Below are 21,588 nucleotides of genomic sequence, written 5' to 3' on the forward strand. Positions count from 1 at the left end.
CCTACTAAACTATAAAATACAGTGCCACATGGGATCACATGTTCTTTTACACAGTGTCTTTACATTGTAGATCCTAATTACATATCATCAGAAATAATAGTTTTTCATGTAATAAATCTAAAATGAGATTATTTTGAAGTATAATAACATATGGCTATATAGTGAATACTGTAGCAAATTAAAACCAAACAGTATCAATAAAACCAATGATAACAAACTTACCAAGAGTTTCAAATGTATAATACCAGTAAGTTCTGTGCTTTTAAGACCCATATTTTCCATGGTTAATACTGGGAGAAACATCAAGCAGAGAAGATGTAGGAAACCAGGCAATACTCAAATGACATGTAAGAATGAGGACCTGAGATTTTTCAAATGGGTCAGGAAATCAATTAGTTATTTTCAGGGCTTAAGGTTTCCCTAAGATAAAGCATTTTGTAAAATAAATGTATTAGATTGACGCTCTTTAATAGTAAAGATGACCTTGACCTTTTTATGTTTCTCCCACTGAACCAGACACACTATCTCATGTATATTATACGTGAAATAAATGCACTTGGAATCCAATTCAATAGTTTCTTTTTGTTCTAAATGCTTTTCTCTCTTTCTAGATTCTCATCTCTCTTTGGTTAGTGTTTTATTCCAAACACTATAGAGCCTCTAATCTCTCCTTTTAATCTTTATAGTCAGTGATATGTTTTATTATCCATTAAAGGAAAAATGAAATTAGAAATTATTTTCAAATGTTTGTTGCATATTATGGGAATATTATTTGAATGCTACTATGTTCTAGAAACTACTCTATGTATGCTAGATGTATGCTATACTTTAATCCTCACAATAACCCAATAAGCAGCTGATATTAACATTTTTACTGGTTTTTCTAGACAAGGAAACTGAGGCTCAGAAAAGTTAACTGCCCTAGGTTAATAGGTCCCAATTAGCTCTGAACATATAAATGTTTCTAACTTCAAAGTCTTATATATTATGGTTCATTATATACTTTTACAGACATATTTTCCCAACATTCACAGAGGGTCCAAGATGCTTTGCTACCAGTTTATCAATATAAAATATATTGACTCCTCTGCCCATAACCCTACCATTTCAGAAAAAAGGCTGTATTTTAAAAACAGTGTAACTATCTGCTTACTTAGTTTCCAATCTTGAAAATTCTGAATTGATTGCAAAATTTTATAACCTCTGACATTGCAAGTGTTGCCCTTTTTTCTTTTTACCATATATAAGAAATGTTTTCCAAATCTTCCCCTGGCTTTCAATATAATCCCCTGGCAGTCCTAGTTTTCATCACTTAATTGGACTGTTTGAATAACTCATACCTTATCTTGTCTTCTACTCAAGTTTACTTTCTGCATTACCTTTGGGATTATTTTTTAAATTGGGAAATTTAATTTGTTGTTCTTAAAAACATCATTCATAGCTTCCTCTACCTATTTATTTTTTTTTAATTTTTTCCTTTACTTATTTAAAAAACCTAAAATCCCAAGAAGTTTAAGTCTTTCCATTCAAATTCCAAGATTTATTTCCCCTAGTTCCTTGTGTATTCTATTCAAAAGCAAAATTATTCCTGATAATAAAAACACATAAGCAAGAACAATAGACAAGCTTTAAAAACAATCTTTAGGTTCATCAAACACCTAAATTGTTTGATCTACTTATCCTTGGAGAAGTATAAAAAGATCACCTAATGTTCACAGCATCACTTTTTCTTCTAACCTGATTGTTAACTTCTATAGAAATTATTTAATAGATGCCATTAAATAAATGAAAGAATGATCTACATAGAGTGCTTAAATACACTATTTCAAAATTGGTCATTATTATTATTAAACTTAGGGAGATTTACATGATTATTTTCTAATATTTCCAATTTTTTTGCATCTTATTCAAAAAACATTTCCAAAGGTTTTAACATGCCTATGTAGAGAAAGCAGGTAGAAACAATGAGTATAATTGCATTTTAACTATTTTTAATTTTCTGTATGCTTATTACAGAAAGTTAGGAAAGAAACAGATCAACTGCGACAGACAATACTTAGCCACATGAAGCAGTCAAGTCATTAACCTAAACTCCCAATTTAGTATAAGGTGTTAGCAGATGGTCCGTTCTCCAATTCTAAATGTTTTGATAGATATAAGATATTCTATTTTTTATAAATTTTTAGAGTTGATCCTCAGTGCATTTACTAGAAATTTGTAAAAAAACTAGTCTAATTGATTTAATTATGATATAATTAATCTCATAAGTATCTATGGATTCCAACAGCTGCCCAATGGATCCCATTCTACATTAGAGAGTATTAAGCCATAAAAACTGAGGAGACCTATTGAAAGGAAATTTACTATATGGTCCAACAATAATACATAGTCGATATAAAGTTAATAATACAAAATTGTGGCAGGCATCTTACTCAATTTGGTGGTATGTTTGCAAAACTGTGTTCTGTTTGTAGATTTGACAAGAAGAGGAAGATGATAGAAATCAAGTTGATAGTAATAGGGAAGAGCAGCAAAAATACTGGTTAACATATTACTTCCACTCCTTGCTAACTAATTCTCCTGGCATATGTGCAGTTGTCAGATGTAGAGTCACAACAACAGACACAATCTCTCTACTACCAGGACAGCTTTCTGGATTGGGGCCAGGCTTGGCAGGGGAGGCAAACCACATGCCATGTCCTCCACTCATACCATATGATAAGCGGAAATTATTTTAGAGTTGAAAAAGACATCAGAGTACTATTTCCTCATTTTGAAGAAATTGAGGCTCTAAGAAAATCAGTTACAAGATTAGTTGGGGCTGTCTCTCAGGGTGTCTCACTTTCACCTTTCATACACACTCCAGAACTTTTGTATGAAATCATGTTGGTTTCTGTAGTGTGATAGTCACTGCTTCTAAACATCAATGGAACACCTATGTGTCAGACACAGAGCGAACTATTTTATACTCTTTTAGCACTCAATTGGGTCAATATTCTCTTTATTTAATAGAGGAATAAAATAAGACTAGGAGAAAAGCAGTAACTTGTCCAAGAATAGCTAATATGTGGCAGATGTGGGATTTGAACTCAGTTCAGTTGGACTCCTAAGGCCATGTTTTCTCTATTATACTTTCCAGATGCTTTGTTTAATGGGGAGGGGAAAGTTGAATTTGGTACAAGGAGGACAATTATAGCTTACAATAAAAGGGTGTTTATATCATTGCTAATAATTATATCAGTGTCAATATCCTTGTTAAAGTCACTTAAAATATTACCTTAGGCAGCAGCACTACAAAATGTAGGTTCTGAATTCCCAGTTTTCTTATTAAGGGACTGAAGCAACTCACTTTTCTAAATGTAAAGGGTATATACATTAACAGAAAGCACTGAACAGTATACCAAGTGCAAAGATAAGAGACACCCAGGGAGCTGTGAAAATGTAACTTAGCCAAGGATCAAGGCTCATCCACTGACAGGAAATGTGAAGAGACAATCCTACATTCACTGAACACTGATAGACAAAGAACACATGTAGAGCAATAAATACGCCTTCCTTGGTTACCCTCAGCTTTCTTACCTTAATTTGTTCTTTTTATTCTGCAACTGACATGCCTGCTTACTACACAAGCATATAGGGAACAAAGACAAGAAAAGAGGAAATTCATTCTGCTAAACTCTGTTGACCCCCCAAAAGTCAGGGCTAACTTTGACACTAGTGTTCAGTCAACCTCTGGTGGAGAAGCAGGTTGTGTAGAAAGGTATGTTTGTTAACCATTTTAATAGCTAAAACCTGTCAATGGAGACATTAAAAGCAACCATGTTTCTGAGTTATTGCCTCCGAATACCATAAAAATGCATGTAGTTTACCTTGGGGGAGCTAGTAGGCGTCCCTGACTAGGTATGAGATCAGGGAAAGATCATTCTCTGAAATTGAGGCTGCCAAAAGTCATCACACTCAGTTGTTTCAGTTTTTCTCTTATTAGGAGACTGTAATACATATGATCTGTATTCAAATCAGTCAATATCATTCTAATGTAACCAATAGTACTGTGATATGTGGGGCATAAAATTACAGAGCTTATGGTCAATGAAACTACTAGGAAACTTGAGAATAAGAAGCTGCTAGTACGTACCCAGTACTGTCCAAGGGAGACAATATAATGGCTTTGACTCATGCATTTTAGTAAGAAATAATGTGATAAAAATATTCTTTTAAATAATTAAAAAATGCATTGTATTTCAATATGTCCAATTGAACTATGAGACTAAAACTTAGCTTATAAAATGAAATTTACTTAGGAGAGAGTGGCTAAAGTAAGGAATCAGTTACTCTTTTTTGCAGGAAGTTAAAAATCAACATATTTTTACAGTACTATAGACCAAAAAGGGAAAAAAAAGTAATCACTAATTGCACTTAAATGCAATCTTACACATCCTATTGTAAGTTAATAAGCTGAGACTTTCATTAAATAAACACAATCAGGGTGTGGAGATGTTATATTCAAATTAGCAAATTAAACTCAAGCATTTATAAAACTAAAGCCCACCCTCTTGATTCTTTCAGATTCCATGAAGGTACTAGTTTCTTCATTTAAGACTCTGATTAAACAAACTTTGAGTTAATTATAAATTTATGAGCATTATAGATAATCATGCATATTATATGAATCTTATTGGTACAAACTATAGCTCTGTGATAGATATAAGAAGTCTAATGATTTGTCAGAATCAAGAAAAGACAGATTTTAATAGAAAAGAAAATATCTTACTTGGTTAAGAATGTCTTGTTTCTGTGCATGCAAGAAAAGAAAGAATACATGTGTTAATATAATTTATACTCATTATCTTGTATCTCTGACAATTTAATTAAAAGGTCAAATGTACTGATTGATTTTTAAAACATACCCTAAATCCATGGTCTCAAAATGTGGTTCTGAAATATCAGTATCAACTGCGAAACTGATAGAAATACAATTTTTGAGCACCGACCCAAAAACACTGAATCAGAAAACAAGGGGTGGTGGAGAACAGGCAGCAATCCAAGTTTTATTAAGACCTGCAGGATATATTCCGACGCAAGCTAAAATTTAAGCAACAGTGAATGTTTCAAATTTTGATACAATAAGCAAACATGTCTAATTGATGAGAGAGAACTATAACACAAAAAACATAATTACAATTTTTAGAGAAAATCATGAAATATGAGTCCACATAAAGTTAGATTATGAATGCATATTCCCCACTCCTAATGTCTTCCATTAAAATGAAACATTTCTCTCTCCATTATCTTTAAACACAAATACCTTTTCATATATATGCTACTACTTAATTTCTCCCAACCTCATTAGCTGGTACAAGTTATTGGTACAAGTTAAAATCAAATGTGAAATCCAGGACAAACAAATGAAAAATCCAAACCAACCAGCAAATATGTGCATGCAATGTCAAACTGTTTCTTTCTCATATTATCAAATTCCTCTATTCTCATGAGCTCATTTGTGTCTGAGGTGTCCTTACAGTGTTTTACTGTCAACTACTACAAACTAGTTACTCTTTATATTATTCACATAATAACGCTAGGCATGACTCATGTATACTGCACTACAGCATAGTAGCACAATGTCATCCAATATAAATGAAACACCTTCCTTTCATTATTCTCATGTCCCAAGGCTTTCCCTCTTAGTCTGACTTTGTCAATGAAGTGAAAAAAGGACATCAGGGATTCTAAGAAACTAGACTTTCAAAGTGATAATTGTCATGATCCTAGTTTGTTAATCTTGGAAAAGTCATTGTACTTTCCTTAAAAGTCACTTTCTTTTTTTTAAAAAAACTTGATGTTGGGCCTCCCTGGTGGCCTAGGGGTTAAGTCTCAGCACCATCACTACTGCAGCCTAAGTTCTTTACCTGGCCAGCAAGCAAACTCACATATGGCACAGCAGACCTCTCCTGTCTTATACAATGCTCCCTCAGCAGTGCATTTCAGTAGATCTATCTGTTCTGCTTCCCATTCTTTCTGGTGAATCCTCTCACCCCCCGCACCTCTGGCCTACACTCCAGTTCTTGTATGCATAAATAAATAAAAATAAATCTTGAATTAAATAAAAAATAAAAACCCAATGTTCTTGTTCTTTGGTGAATCCAAGATTTTTTAAAGTTTTTTTTTTTTTTTTGGTATAGACTCTTTAGAGCTATCGTTCAGAATTATAGTTTATGATTCTGTTATTCATTTTTTCAAAGAATGATTATCAAATGATTTTAAAAATAGATATTAAAATTAAATAATTCATCGTATATTGCACTTAATGTTTTTTCACCATTAAATAGACTTCAACAGGTCACCTCTTCTTTAGATTAAGTTTTTATGTGCAGAGTTTTCAAAAGTCAGTATTTCGAGTGAGTGATAACCAAACAATGCACATACCATTTAGGCAGCTTTACTCTGTAAGGGAAAAGCATTTTAAGAGATGTTCAGGGCTCTTCTTTATCTACCAATACTATTTATATGGATATAAACTATGTTCATTTTAGAAAGCAAAGGATTATTTGTTCTACAGATAGATTAATCTTTTATAGCTGACCATCAATATGTAGTCACACATATCAAACAACTTTGGGCTCAACTTACCAAGAGAGACTGATAATTTCACATATGAGTTGATGGGATGGATTATTTCATTTCATAATTTTGGTATAGCCTTCTGTATACTTGGTAAGGTCATTTATTAAAGAGAGCTTCGAGTTCCTAAAGACTTCTTCCTCAAAACTGAATATGCCTATTCCCTACTGACTTTTGTAAAATACATACTAGCATTTAAAAGAGTCAAATAAAATTTAAATTGTTCTTGTGGAGGAAAAATTCCCATCAGTGTTAATATTCAGAGTGGTTTCACTACTAAATTGGAATTACTTTTGAGTCATTAGTGAGATCTAACTTTTTGTTTTTCAACTGTTTATTTAATAATGCATTTCAAGAGATCTGTGTGTTTATAGTTGAATTATATGTTGCTATAGCCTGACATCATATGTATGTCTAATCATGGCCCTAATAATTACCTCCATAAATTCAGTATACATCATCTGATAATCTTCAAAAAATATAAAATATCAGTAAGACGGAGAGTCCTTTAAATATAAAAATCATTGAAGCAAAGAGACTACTTTGCAAACAAGATTAGATTACCACTGAAGTCAGAGCCAGCAGTTGCCTTTAGAAAGAAAAAACTGGTTTCTCTCTGCGTACAAATTAGATAAAGTAGATTATTTCTAGTAGGGTTGAAATATAGATGTTAATGACATTTTCTCAGCAATTCAGTAAAGTTGCAATCTTTACCTTTCCCACTGTGCTTTATTGTTCTTTGAGATTTTCATTTTTCCAAATTTGTCTGCCAACATTTTTTTCTCACTTTACAGTGTCTAGGAAAATACAATGTGAGGAAAATATAGGCCAGATGTCTGCATTTTTTCCATATAGGGAATGACTTTAAATTGCCCTATTTTTTCCCACCATGTGAAGGAAGAACATTTTTTATTTTTAAAAAAGAAATCCTAGGTTAAAGAGCTCTTAAAAATATAATAATGTACCAGTTGATAGAGATAATAAGAGAATATGACATGAAAAATAGCTAATGATGAGAAATACAGAAAAGAAATAATAAAAACAATATGAAAATTTTGAGGTTGTAGTTTAGATACTGAGTTGGGAGAACTAAAATGTAAATTCTGTTAATCCCAGAGAAATACAATAGTGAAGGGTAATCAAGAACTGTGCTCTTGTAAACATTCAAAAACACAATAACAATAATAAGCCAAAAGCAGATGACATTTTAGTCAGCAAACAAATCTATCTAGATGTTCAGAAGAATTCATGCACCAAAAGTGTCCTTTGCAACAAGCAGCATGTTTTAATTCACACAACCCTAACACCACTTGCTGAAGCAAAAGAACTCACAGCATTTAAACTGTACCATCTCTTCATTTCTACTCAAAACAAGATCATTTAACAAAGACTTAGGAAGGGAAAGCATTAATTCAAGCACAGTGTTTAAAAGCAACCAACTGGACATGAAGTTGTTAATAAGGAAAGAATTTTAGGAACTTTTCAGCTCACTGCTAACAGGTTAAATACATACTAGGGGGAAGAAATTCCCCTTTTTGTCCAAGCTAGCTCTTTAAAGTGATAGACAAGCTAAATCCATCCCAGAATATTTCTTTAGTCAAGGCACCAAAATAATAATCACGCTGCCTTACCCCAATGTTCATTTAAGTTAAATTTTGTAGGTGATAGGTTGAGTCAAACATACTTTCTCTCCCTTTCTATCTAAACTGGTTTCCCGACATCTAGAAAAGGAAACTAACACTACATGGTAGAGGATCTGCACTCCTTTAAGCATACGCTACAGCAATGTGACTTTCATGGGCAAAGTTTTTGGATGAAAAAGTTACTACAACATTTTGTATTTTCCAAAATAGAATTTCATTATGCATTGCAGTTTGTTGAGATTACGATTTATGATATATATATTTACAAGAATCGTTCATTAAACAATGGCCCTATCCCCCACAAATATGTATATGAAACTGATATGAAGAAAAGAGAAGTTTTACCCCTTCAGGATTATACTTTGCAAGCACACCATTACCATGGAATTCTTCAAGAACATCCTTTAATTTCTTTGTAGAATCTGTAAGAAATAGAAAACATACATATTTATATATGTGTACTGTGGTTATAGAACCCACTGCAGAAACAAAGTCTTCCTAATAAATAATATATACAAATATACACCAAAAGATATTAAATTTTTAAATAATTATGTAAAATGTCTTTGCCATTTTTGAAAGACTATCTAATTGTCTAACTCACACTTGGAAAAAAGAAATAAACCAAAAAAGCTTGTATTGCTCAAGAATAAGGCCATTGCCTATGTGTTATATGAATGAATGTGCAAATAAATAAATAGTACCAGGTGTTTTTTCTTTATATTGATAAATAATGTCTAAATGAATGAAACAGACTAGTTTAAAAAGATTAAAGATAATTGAAGGAGTGAGATTCTACATTTATGAATCATATACAGAGTTGTAAACCAATATACCTTAATTTAAAAAAGGAAATATAAGCATTCTTTGCTGAATTTTAAAATTTATACTGTTTTATAGATATATAAATACACACACACACATACACTCAGATATATACATATATACTCAGATATATAATATATATTATATATATTATATCTATATCTATATATATCTCACTCCTTTAACCCTGTTGGATAAATAAAAAAGTTGTGCAACTAAGCCTTAATGGTGAGTCGATTCAGAGGTTCTCTATAGATTTTAGTATTTTACAGATAATTTTATAGAAAATTAACTAAATATATCTAAAGCTCAACACTAAAATTTAATTTAATTCAATTAAGAAAACAAGTTCAGATACATTACCAAAAATATTTTAAACTAGATTTTTCAAGTTTTTAAAAATTTTTAGGACTTTCATCATAATATGATGATGACTAAAGAAAATTGATAGGGAAAATAATGTCATGAGAAGAAATATCATAAATATTCTTATATAAACAATTATAGATAGACTCATATAAATGTATGAATTCTGTCAAACACTTCATAGTTATCAAATACAATTTTTGACCTGATAGTCTCAGAATTCCAATTTATTTAAGTTAGAGGAAAACACTACCTAAAAAATATTGATAGGTTCTCTAAATAGTAAATCGGGCTTGAATCTCAGTGGTAAAACGAACTTAAAATCAGGATGATTTCTAGCATATGTATACAATCCTTCCTGTTTTCTGCAACTCAGTATATTTAAACTACCACAGAATAGTTTCCACATCCAAAAAAACCTAAAAAAAAATCAGCTTTTGAAAAACACCCTTTTGAAAATTCACTCATAGATGCCCATCAAGTGAGTCATACCTATATTTTGTGAATTATAATTTCATTTGGTATATGCAATTTTTGTTACTATATTTTGTAAACTTGGTAGGGTTTCTGCATATGGCTGCATTTATTTATTGTGATAAAATTCACATAAGATAAATTTTTCACCACTATAATCACTTAAAAGTTTACAGTGGGCTTTTTTAGTATATTCACTATACTGTGTAACTATCACCACTGTCTAATTTGAAAACTTTTATATCACCCAGCCCCCCAAAAAATATGTATTAAATAGACACTCCTTCCTTATCCTCCTCTGTAGGTTTTGACTATTTCTAATCTATTTTCTCTGTCTATGGACTCACCTATTCTGCATGTATCTTATAAACAGAGGAATTTTATCATATATTACCTGATTTTTGTTTTTTTTTTTTTGCTTAGAATAGTATTTTCTAGTGCCTGTATATTGATCGAGGTATCTGTACTTTTTCTTTTTTTAGTTGCAAAATATTCCATTTTATGGATATAACACATTTTGTCTATTAATTCAATCTGCAGATGAATGATTGAGTTGCTTTCATGTATTAGCCACCATGAATAACACTACTATGAATATTCGAGTATGCCTGTTTTTGTGCAAATACATGTTTCAATTCTCTTAGATATATAACTAAAAGAATACTTGCTGGGCCATATGTTCAATCTATGTTTTACATTTTGAGGGACTGCCCAACACATTTTCACAGGGCTGTACCATTTTCATCCCCACAAGCAATACATAAGGTTTCCAATTTCTCCACATCTTCGCCAACATTTATTTCTAGCATTTTAATGACAGCCATCCTAGTGAATATTAAACAGGTTTTGATTGGCATTTTATTATGCACTTTCTAATAATTAATCATGTTGATTATTTTTTCATGTGTGTATTGGTCATTTATACATAACCTGTGGAGAAATGTCTATTCAAGTCTTTGTTGTTGGGTTTTTGTCTTATTGGGTTTTTGTCTCTTGTTAAAATTTTCTGGGCTCTGTGTGTGTGTGTGTTAAAATATATATTTTTTAAAGTCTGTACAGTTTTATATGTATTTCTTTTTCTGTATATATTTTACTGGCACTTTCCATTCTGTGATAAAAGTTAACTTGTTATGTTGTGTCATTTGCTAGACTATATGTTGCCCTAGGGAAGAAAATGCACATTTTTATTTTTGCACAACATTCAAGTTTATTACAAAGCTGAAACAATACAGTTGCAAATATTAGGATTGATTTAATCAGAGCTATTCCAAAATTACAACAAATTACAGTAATTGCTTCAACATATACCTTGGCAAAAGCTTACACTACCGCAGAGATCAGATTCTATATTAAAAAGAGCCATGAAGCTGATTCCTAACTCCAAATATTTGTTTTTTTGTGGCTGATATCTAAGTTAAGAGAACATCTTTTGCTTTTTCTTGTTTATAAAGCAGATGCAGACCCGAGAGAGACATACACACATATTGGTACATAAACTCTGGAAAAACATACCCCAGTGGACTATGTTTATTTTAACTATATCTTGGATCACATGGATTAAATTAAAGGGGACAGTTTGGTTTCTTATACATAGAACTTTCTCAGAACTTTAGAGACACTGCCTAACGGTGGGTTTTACATTTCCATTTCTATGAGTGTAAAGAAAAAAATCCATTATTTATAAATGCTCCAAAGACAACAGATCTTTAAATTATTCATATCACTTTTTTAGTGGTTTAATGGGCATCATTTTTATCAAAATATTCCTACTAAGAACACCACTAGGAATACATAAGTAAACAAAAGTCAAAATCTCTTTATCTGTGACTGTCTTCTCAATGATGATCTTGGTCTGAGATAATTTAAGAAGTTCTATTTCATATCCAAATGAATCATCAACTCAACTTACTCCTTCTACAGTTCTCAAGTTCCACTTCTAATATCTTTACATCTGAATTTAGCTCACAATCCAAATCTCACTTCACAATCGAGTTTTAAAACTGTAGTGTTATCTGTTCTACCTGTCTCAATAACCTTTCTTTTTTTTTAATTAATAAATTTTATTTTTATATTCCCCATACAATTGCAATCCCCCCATTCTGACCCCAATCCCTCCCCTCCCGCCCCCCACCCCCAAAAAGTGTCTCTGGTTCATAGTTTTTGTTGATTTTGATTTTCACTTTCTTATAGTTATTCATTTTCCTGGTCCCTTATTTAAGTTTTCTAGATCCCTGCTATGAGTGAGACCATCCGGTATTTTTCTTTTTCTTTTTGGCTTATTTCACTGAGCATGATCCCTTCCAGCGTCATCCATGTTGCTGCAAATTGCATGTGTTTATCTTTTTTGAATGCTGAGTAATATTCCATGGTATATATGTACCACATCTTCTTGATCCAGTCATCTATTTTTGGGCATTTGGGTTGTTTCCAAAGCTTAGCTATTGTAAACAGTGCTGCTATAAACATAGGGGTGCAGGTGTTCTTTGGAATTGATGTTTCTGTGTTCTTTGGGTAAATACCTAGGAGTGGAATTGCTGGATCCTGTGGAAGCTCTATGTTTAGTAGGTCCAGAAATCTCCACACAGCTCTCCATAGTGGTTGGACCAGTTTGCACTCCCACCAACAGTGCAGAAGAGTTCCTTTTTCTCCACAACCTCGCCAACATTTGTTGTTGCTAGTTTTTTTAATATGTGCCATTCTCACTGGTGTAAGATGGTATCTCATGGTAGTTTTGATTTGCATTTCCCTGATTGCAAGTGATGTTGAACATTTTTTCGATAACCTTTCTTGAGCCTAGTTTCTAAGACTGAAGGTTTCCCTGACACAGTCAGTCTTCTGTAAATGGAGATTTTTGTATGAATCACCAGGAGGTTTTCAGATATCCTAACTGGGCCCCATAACCTTTAAACAGAATTTACTTATGTGAACTGTCTACATATCTGCTTCGATTCCCAAACTGTACTAGATTGTGAAATTCTTAATGCTGTGATCTACCTATCTTCATGAAAGAATACAGCCTTTCCTTTTTAAATTCAGCTACTTTCCCTGATTTGTTCCTATTACATATCACTATAAACATTCCTATCTTTTTGATTATGTCAATTCTAGATCATATCTGTCTAAAACGAATGATATAGTGGGGAGGAGAAAGGTTACATGACTGGAACTGACCTTCCCTCTAGTAATAGACACCAGGGGAGTGACACCTGAATGAACAGACAGAAAGTGAGTGAAAGACATAGTCTCAGTCATATTTCAGTTAATATTGGAGTGTCAAGTAAAAGAGCACAGTGACAGATTCTGGGCTAAGCAATGCTGAGAAATCCAGGCAGGCAGCCAGGAAGCAGGCAGCCGTGAGCTGTGAGATCGATTCACAGTTAATACATATTTGCAATGGGACAAAAGTCTGGTGTCCTGGAAGACTGGCCAGTGAAGTGCCGGGAGGCCAGGTTCAAACAGCTGTTTTAGTCCTTAGCATAAGAGATCAGGACAGATTCTCAACATAAGATATTGGTTGTCCTAGAAAGCAAAGGAGGGCAGTAACTTGGGGCAATTCTGAAACACAGGGATGCTTCCAGAGTTATTGGTGCTTGGGGAGGTGAAAAAGCAGAAGATTTGGAAAACAACATTTGCTACCAATTACTATCCTTTGTCTAACATATCTCTTATCATGATGTAATTTAATATTAATAACTACAACAGAGAGAAGGGGATCACTTAAGGTTGTTTTATCCATCATCATCGAGGTGGTGTTGAGCCTGAAAGTAGGTGTCCTTTGTTTCAGCAAACACCTTTGTTATATGCTGGAACAAACAGAAAAAATGTATATAAGGACTGATAGCATAGATTATTCTTTTATGGCTGCTCTTCTAGCACCTATTCTAGGGCTTGAGGCCCCTTAAAGTGCCTGCTCTCTCTGCATTCTCTCATGTGTGTAGGTTAATGCCATAACAGTTAAACTAGCTACATATTAGGAATGCACATTTAGGAATGTTCTGAATTTTTACAAGATTTTCAAGGAAAAATATTTTTTGAATTCTTAAAAGATTTTCAAGGAATATATTAATTCATTTTACATAATCCTGAAATCAACAAAATCCTGAAAAATAAAAAGTGCACTATGCCATGTCTAGGAAAGAGAAGAATCATGTTAATGGGTCCTTAAAAATGCTACATGAAAAAGGAAACACTTCTAGTTTACCTCATGTTTCTTCAGGTGTCTGTCACATCTTGAATGAGCTTCCTTGTGATTTCACAGACTCTTTGCCTCTTTATTCCAAAATACTCAATACACACTTGTCAGATTAATCACAAAAGCTCCATGGAGTAATGGAAAGATTTAAAGCCAGATAGATTTGGATTTGAGTCCTGGCTTTAGAATTTTTGGCTGATTGTTCCTGAGCATATTTTTAACCTCTCTGTATCTCAGATTTCTAACACTTAAAATTGGAATAATGATACAGACCTTGCAATACTGTGTCTAGCAAAGTACCTGCTGCCAGTGAATTCCTGTTCCTTTGTTCCATCCTAAACATGACTTCAAACATAACTTCATTGTTCAACAAACACTTGTTGATTTTGGATTGAAGCACAAAATCCTCTTCTTGGCATCATAAGGGTATAAAAATATGATCCAAATCTCCCTACCAATAATTATTTTCTAAGCCTCTTCTCCTCTAATTCAAAATCCAGTCATCTTATCCCCAAGATATCCCATGGTGTTAGAGATCTTCCTTTGCTCATGGTGTTCTGTTTGACCAGGTTTTTCTTCAATGTCAAATAAAGTTCAAGCATAACACCCAAGTTACTTGCCACCTTGTTAACCAAACCACTGAAGACCTCCTTCAACTTTAGAAGATAGCAACTTATCCTCCCTGAAACTTTCCCCAATAGATCTTAGATTCTCTACCTCATTCATTCACTGAGTGCTAGTGACATTATTAAAAGCTTTATGTGTAGTGTTACTTTGCAGAGTTTTATGTTATCTCATCTAGAACTCACAAATACCTTATAGTTTTATCAAACTTTCATAGCACTTGCCACAAGAAAACAAGGTTAATATAACCATTATTTATTCCAAATCACACAACTAAGGAAGGGCTCAAGCAGTGATCCAAACTCTTGCATATAACCCAAATCTGTTCTCTTTCCTTTTATTTTTTTGGGGAGTACAAATCCCCATTATAGCCAAGGCATCTAATTTGAAGTTCATTACTTCTGTTAAATTAGTTCAGGCAATATTCAATTCCTTATTACCAACTTAAACTCAGATGTAGACTATGTTTTATAAATACAAGAAATATACAAAAAAAAATTAAAAGCCGTACAGATATTTTTATTACTATTTTCCCTTTATTGAGGTGACATCAATTTATACCTCTTTATATGATGCAGGGGAATAGGTTCCCATCTCCTAGATGTATGTTATCACCCCATCTCCACTATCCAAACACCCACAGTCCTTTAGCACAGACCATTGTTCTCCTTCCCATTTTTGTTCCCAACCTCACCTCCCCTGCCCATCTAGTAGCCTCGGTTTTGCAGTTGTAAGGCAAAGGTTTATTTTGGTCTAGTTTTGTCAGTTCCTTTGTGTTGTGTTTTTTGTTGTTGTTGACTGTTTGTTTTCTCTCTATCCCACATGAGTGAAATAATCCAGAACTTGTCATTCTCCTTCTGCCTTATTTCATTTAGCGTAATTCCCTCCAATTCCATGTATGTTGTCACAAATGGCAAATGGCAAGATTTCTAGTAGTATTCCCCTGTGAGTGTACACACACACACACACAAACAACTATATATATATAGATATAGATATGTGTGTATCACCTATATATATAGATAGATAGATAGATAGATAGATAGATAGATAGATAGATAGATAGATGTGTGTGTGTGTGTGTGTGTGTATCACCTTTTGAATACAGCTTGGCTATTGTAACAAGTGCTGCAATGAACAAAAGAGTGCTATATCCCTTTGAAATACTGCTTTTGTATTTTTTGGGTAGATACCTAGCAGTGGAATTGCTGGATCATATGGTAGGTCTATTTTTAACATTTTGAGGAAATTTCATACTACTTTCCATCAACTCTGGGCCAGTCCAGATTTCACAACAGTGTGTGTAGGTTCCTTTCCTCAAAATCTTCACCAACATTTGTTGTTTCTGGTTTGTTTATATATATATATATAAAGGCCATTCTCACAGGAGTAAGGTGTTATCTCCTTGTGGTTTTCATTTGCATTTCTGTGATAATAAGTGATGCTGAACATTGTTACATGTGCCTGCTGGCCATCCGCATGTCTTCTTTAGAAAAATGTCTGTCATATGAATATTTTCAAATTAAAATGTTACGCTGGGCCTCCCCGGTGGCGCAGCTGGTTGAGCGTGGTGCTGTGAAGCTGACCGCAGCCTCCACAGTGCCGGTTCAATTCCCAGCCAGCCATGTGGAGAATCCCACATGGCGAGACAGACCTCTCCTGTCTCACCCGCTGCTCCCCTCAGTAGTGCCTTTGTTCTGTCTCTGGTGGATCCTCTCACCCTCCCGCGGATCTGGCCTGTACCCTAGTTGTTGTATAAATAAAAATAAAACTTTGAAAAAAAAAATCTAGTGTTAAAAAAATGTTACACTGCATTTATATTTTTATTCAGGATTATGTTTGGGTTTCATAATAGAATCAGTAACTATTGGAATATATGCATATATTATTAAAATATACAACTTTATGAAAACTTTAAAATATATGTTATTTTTGTACATAACATGCATTTCATATAGTATTATAAGAATGCATCTTAAAGAATAATAAATTTATTTATGCTACATTATAAAGGAAAAGGATATAGACAAGACTATTGAAGTAAAAAAAAGCCTTCAAATAACACATTCTCATTATGTCTCACATTATGACAAAACTTGTTCATGTTTGTTCTAAAATGAGTATATTTTTAGTAGGTACATTAAGAGTTTTACCATCCAAATAGTGGTCATTGCTGCTGTCAAAAGATTACCATACTTCACTATTAACATAAAGACTATGCAACTTATTAAATTATTTGTCATTTTTATAAGTAATAAGTTTTAGGACCTGACTACAGGTTCATATTCTGGCTCCTTATTTGCCAGTGTAGACAGCACATGGCTCCTATTTCAGTGACGATGTTGTGTAAAAGCTCTTAGTAAGGTGAGAGTGCCTGACTATGTCTTGAATGTTAAATGGTTTCACAGAAAAGTCATCTTTTGCTTTTCTCAATTCAGTGCTTTCAAAAGTTTCATCAAAACCTAGGCTCACCCACACAGCATTTTCTACTTATCACAAAGAATATTGTTGTCCAGAAACTTTTGCTGTCTCCTGTCAGAAGCACCTTTGCAATGGCTGTTTTAAACCTGGAGAAGATGAGCTGTGTGGCTTTGACTGTTTAGAGAGAAGAATAATCTAATTGAAATACTGAAATAACATTAATATGCATATAACATGTTAATATTTGGTCCATGGTTAAATTTGATAATTATAGTTTCCCTTACATATATAAGACTTAAAATTGGCAAAAGAGCTTATATCTTTTTCTAAACCCAACAATTTTGTCTCTCATTCAATGACATACAAACCTGGATCCAGCTTAGGATCCCCTGGGTAACTTTCAAAATATACTGATGCCTGGGTCTGAACTAGCATGGTTGAGTTGGCCTGGGTTAGAACTAGCATGGGAATTTTTTAAAAAGCTCTTCACGTAATTCTTATATGTAGCTAAAGGCGAATGAGTCACTGTTCTCATCCCTAAAGAGATGCACAAAGAAATTAGAGTTAATCAGCAAATAATTTCTTGCTACATTTTCCTACCTATGGCTGGGTGTTGCACAAGGGACTTCGAGTAACGAAACAAATTTATTAGGACATTTTCTTTTTTAAAAAAAAATATTTATTTATTTATTTATTTATTTATTTATTTATTTATTTATTTATACAAGCACCGGGTACAGTTAGAAGCGTGGGAGGGTGAGAGAATTCACCAGAGCCAGAGCAGGGGACAGAACAGGCAGACCAACAAAATACACTGCTGAGGGGAGCAGGAGGTGGCAGGAGAGGTCTGTGCACCATGTGGGACCCTGGCTGGCAGCCGGGAATCGAACCGGCGCTGCAGAGGCTGCGGGCAGCTTTGCAGCTCAGTGCTCAACCACTGCGCCACCAGGGGAGGCCCAGGACACTTTCTTTAAAAATGTATTTACCCTCATCTCAGATCACAATAGCAAAAATAGTATTTTGGAAATCCAGAAGCTCCAGAAATGGATATTGCTATTAATACAAATCTCCAGTTGATATAAAAGATGTTCTAATTAAATTGTAGTCAGCAGCAGAAAAGAAACACCTCCAGAACCATAGAATAAGTCTTTTGGAGAACTTGTCACCAAGAGACAGAATTTCATATCTACTTGTATGAGAATTATAATAAAAATGCAAAGATGTTGAAAAAAAATGAAACTTGTTAAAAATAATAAGTCACGTTGTAGCAGTTTATATGCTAATTGAAATCTATACACCTGGATTTTTAAAAACATCCTATGAAGAATATTCTAATGATGCAGCTATACTAGGATGGGTTTGTAAAAATAAACCTCTTAAACTGTTCTGAAGCAAGTTTTCTCTATATATTTTCCTGCTAAGCTATTGGGATTATTGCTAACAAAATAGTTGATGGCCAAAATATCTTCAAGAAACCCATACTACACACTTAATAACTATATGGGGAAAGAAAATGCTTTAATTCCAGAATAGCTGTTCATGTGAGATCATAAAGAAAATTTCCTTTCTCCTTTTGCTATACATTATTTGCTGACTATCTTCTTAAACTACCAGTCCTTAGAACACCTTTGTGCATTTAGTATATTTTTCCTTCTTCATTTATCTACATTTAGTTTGCTGATGTATGCAATGTGATGGACAATATTTTTGAAGAGTGACTCTGGATAGACAAACTCTCTGATAATTTGGTCAGCAAAACGATGCCAGTTCCAGCCACTATCCTAGGAGCCTGTGAAATAATTCACTTTTTATATAGATTTTACTGTGCAGAAAATTCATTAGAAAATACTGCATTTCACTCATCTATAATTAAAAATTTATACTAAAGACATAATTTTAATTAAGAATTGTCATCATTCACAAAGAAATGGAAAGACATCCCCTGCTCATGGATTGGAAGAATAAACATTATTAAAATGGCCATCCTTCCAAAAGCAATATACAGATTCAATGCTATTCCAATCAAAATTTCAATGTCATTCTTCAAAGAAATAGAACAATTATTGATGAAATTCATATGGAATCACAAAAAAAACCCGAATAGCCAAATCTCTCCTGAAAAAAAAAAGAAGGGAATGGAGGCATCACACTCCCAGACTTCAAACTATACTACAAAGCCATAATCATCAAAACTGCATGGTATTGGAACAAGAACAGACATACAGACCAATGGAATCAAATAGAAAATCCAGAAATAAACCCACAGATTTATGGTCAACTAATCTTTGACAAAGGAGCAAAGACTATGCATTGGAGCAAAGAAAGTTTGTTCAATAAATGGTGCTGGGAAAACTGGGTCACTACATGCAAAAGAATGAAGCTTGACCACTACCTCACACCATACACAAAAATCAACTCAAAATGGATTAAAGAACTAGACATAAGACCTGAAACCATAAAATATAGAGAAGGAAACACAGGCGAAACACTACGTGATTTGCACATCAAAGACATCTTTACAGACACATCACCCAAAGCAGTGATAGTAAAGGCAAAGATAAACAGCTGGGACTACATCAAATTAAAGAGCTTCTGCACAGCAAAAGAGACAATATCAAAAACAAAGAGAAACCCCACCAACTGGGAGAACATTTTTGCACACAACACTAATGATAAAGGACTGATCACAAAAATCTGCAAAGAGCTGAAGAGACTCAACAACAACAAAGAAAATAATCCAGTCAAAAAATGGGCAGAAGAGCTAAAAAGAAACTTCTCTGAAGAGGAAATGCAAATGGCCAATAGGCATATGAAAAAATGTTCAACATCACTTGTCATCAGGGAAATGCAAATCAAAACTACCATGAGATACCATCTTACACCAGTGAGAATGGCACATATTAAAAAAACTATCAACAACAAATGTTGGCGAGGGTGTGGAGAAAAAGGAACACTTCTGCACTGTTGGTGGGAGTGCAAACTGGTCCAACCACTGTGGAGAGCTGTGTGGAGATTTCTGGACCTACTAAACATAGAGCTTCCATATGATCCAGCAATTCCACTCCTAGGTATTTACCCAAAGGACACATAAACATCAATTCCAAAGAACACCTGCACCCCTATGTTTATAGCAGCACTGTTTACAATAGCTAAGCTTTGGAAACAACCCAAATGCCCAAAAATAGATGACTGGATCAAGAAGATGTGGTACATATATACCATGGAATATTACTCAGCATTCAAAAAAGATAAACACATGCAATTTGCAGCAACATGGATGGCGCTGGAAGGGATCATGCTCAGCGAAATAAGCCAGAAAGAAAAAGAAAAATACCGGATGGTCTCACTCATAGCAGGAATCTAGAAAACTTAAATAAGGGACCAGGAAAATGAATAACTGTAAGAAAGTGAAAATCAAAATCAACAAAAAACTATGAACCAGAGACACTTTTAGGGGGGCGGGGATGGGAGCGGGGGGATTGGGGTCAGAATGGGGGGGCTGCAATTGTATGGGGAATATAAAAATAAAATTTATTATTTAAAAAAAATAAAATAAAATAAAATGCATACAAAAAAAAAAAGAATTGTCATCATTGACTAAATTGACAGGTGTAGAACTGACAAGTGCTGAGGGTGCAGTAGAGTAACTTGTAGTATTTGCTGCTTTAAACATTGTAAACACTCCCACCATTGTTATTGCAAACACCCCACATAACATGATAAAAGTAAGTTAGGAAGAGAGGCTAATATTTGACTCTCATGAACAGTAATGAGTGAATTATCAACATGAAATTTCAAATACTTTAGGGAGTATGACTAGATGTCTGATGAAAAGAGAGATTAGAAAAAAAAAGCTCCCTGTTATGACTACTCATTTTTTTTAATAGAAGTCACATTGATTTACACCATTGTTTGTATGTTAAAGGTAGAGGATCTCTTCCTTCAGGTGGTGTTACCACACTGGATCTACCACCAAAACACCCACAGTCCACTATATGTTGAGTTTAGAGCAAGTATTGTTCTAAGTACTTAGAAAACAGCATTTCACAAAACGAACTATATGCGCTTATACAGCATGTAGTCCAGTGCAGGAATGTAGAAAATAAATATGATAAAGGTAGTTTACTAAATGATTTTAATTATTATGGGGGAAAAAAGTCCAAAGTGAGGGAGATATCCATTTACAGAATATCATTTATGATTTTATTATATATGATTTTTAATTTTAATATTGAGGTTGTATTTTGACATTTATTTAAGTGTATGGGTTCCATACCCTCAATGTTGGTAATTTTAAAGAACAAGGTGTGAACCTCTGTGGAAAGGTGACATTAGGACAAATCTCTGAATCTGATGTAAACAACAATGTGAACCAATATTAACTAAATAAAGCTATTACAATTTTAAAATAATACACAAATG

At 33.6% G+C, this 21,588-nt stretch overlaps 1 protein-coding gene across 2 annotated transcripts in view; it reads right to left on the reverse strand.

Annotated features, from left to right (window-relative positions):
- The window catches only part of DGKB (diacylglycerol kinase beta), an 835,840-nt gene that overhangs the window by 491,351 nt on the left and 322,901 nt on the right, over positions 1-21,588 (reverse strand). For both annotated transcript variants that reach the window (XM_054692402.1, XM_054692401.1), the window contains exon 3: positions 8,610-8,686. In XM_054692402.1, coding sequence (XP_054548377.1) covers positions 8,610-8,686 — 77 coding nt within the window. The remainder of the gene's footprint in view (positions 1-8,609; positions 8,687-21,588) is intronic.

The sequence above is a fragment of the Talpa occidentalis genome, unplaced genomic scaffold, assembly GCF_014898055.3.
Source record: "Talpa occidentalis isolate TD23 unplaced genomic scaffold, MPIMG_talOcc4v2.1, whole genome shotgun sequence".
NCBI classification, from domain to species: domain Eukaryota; kingdom Metazoa; phylum Chordata; class Mammalia; order Eulipotyphla; family Talpidae; genus Talpa; species Talpa occidentalis.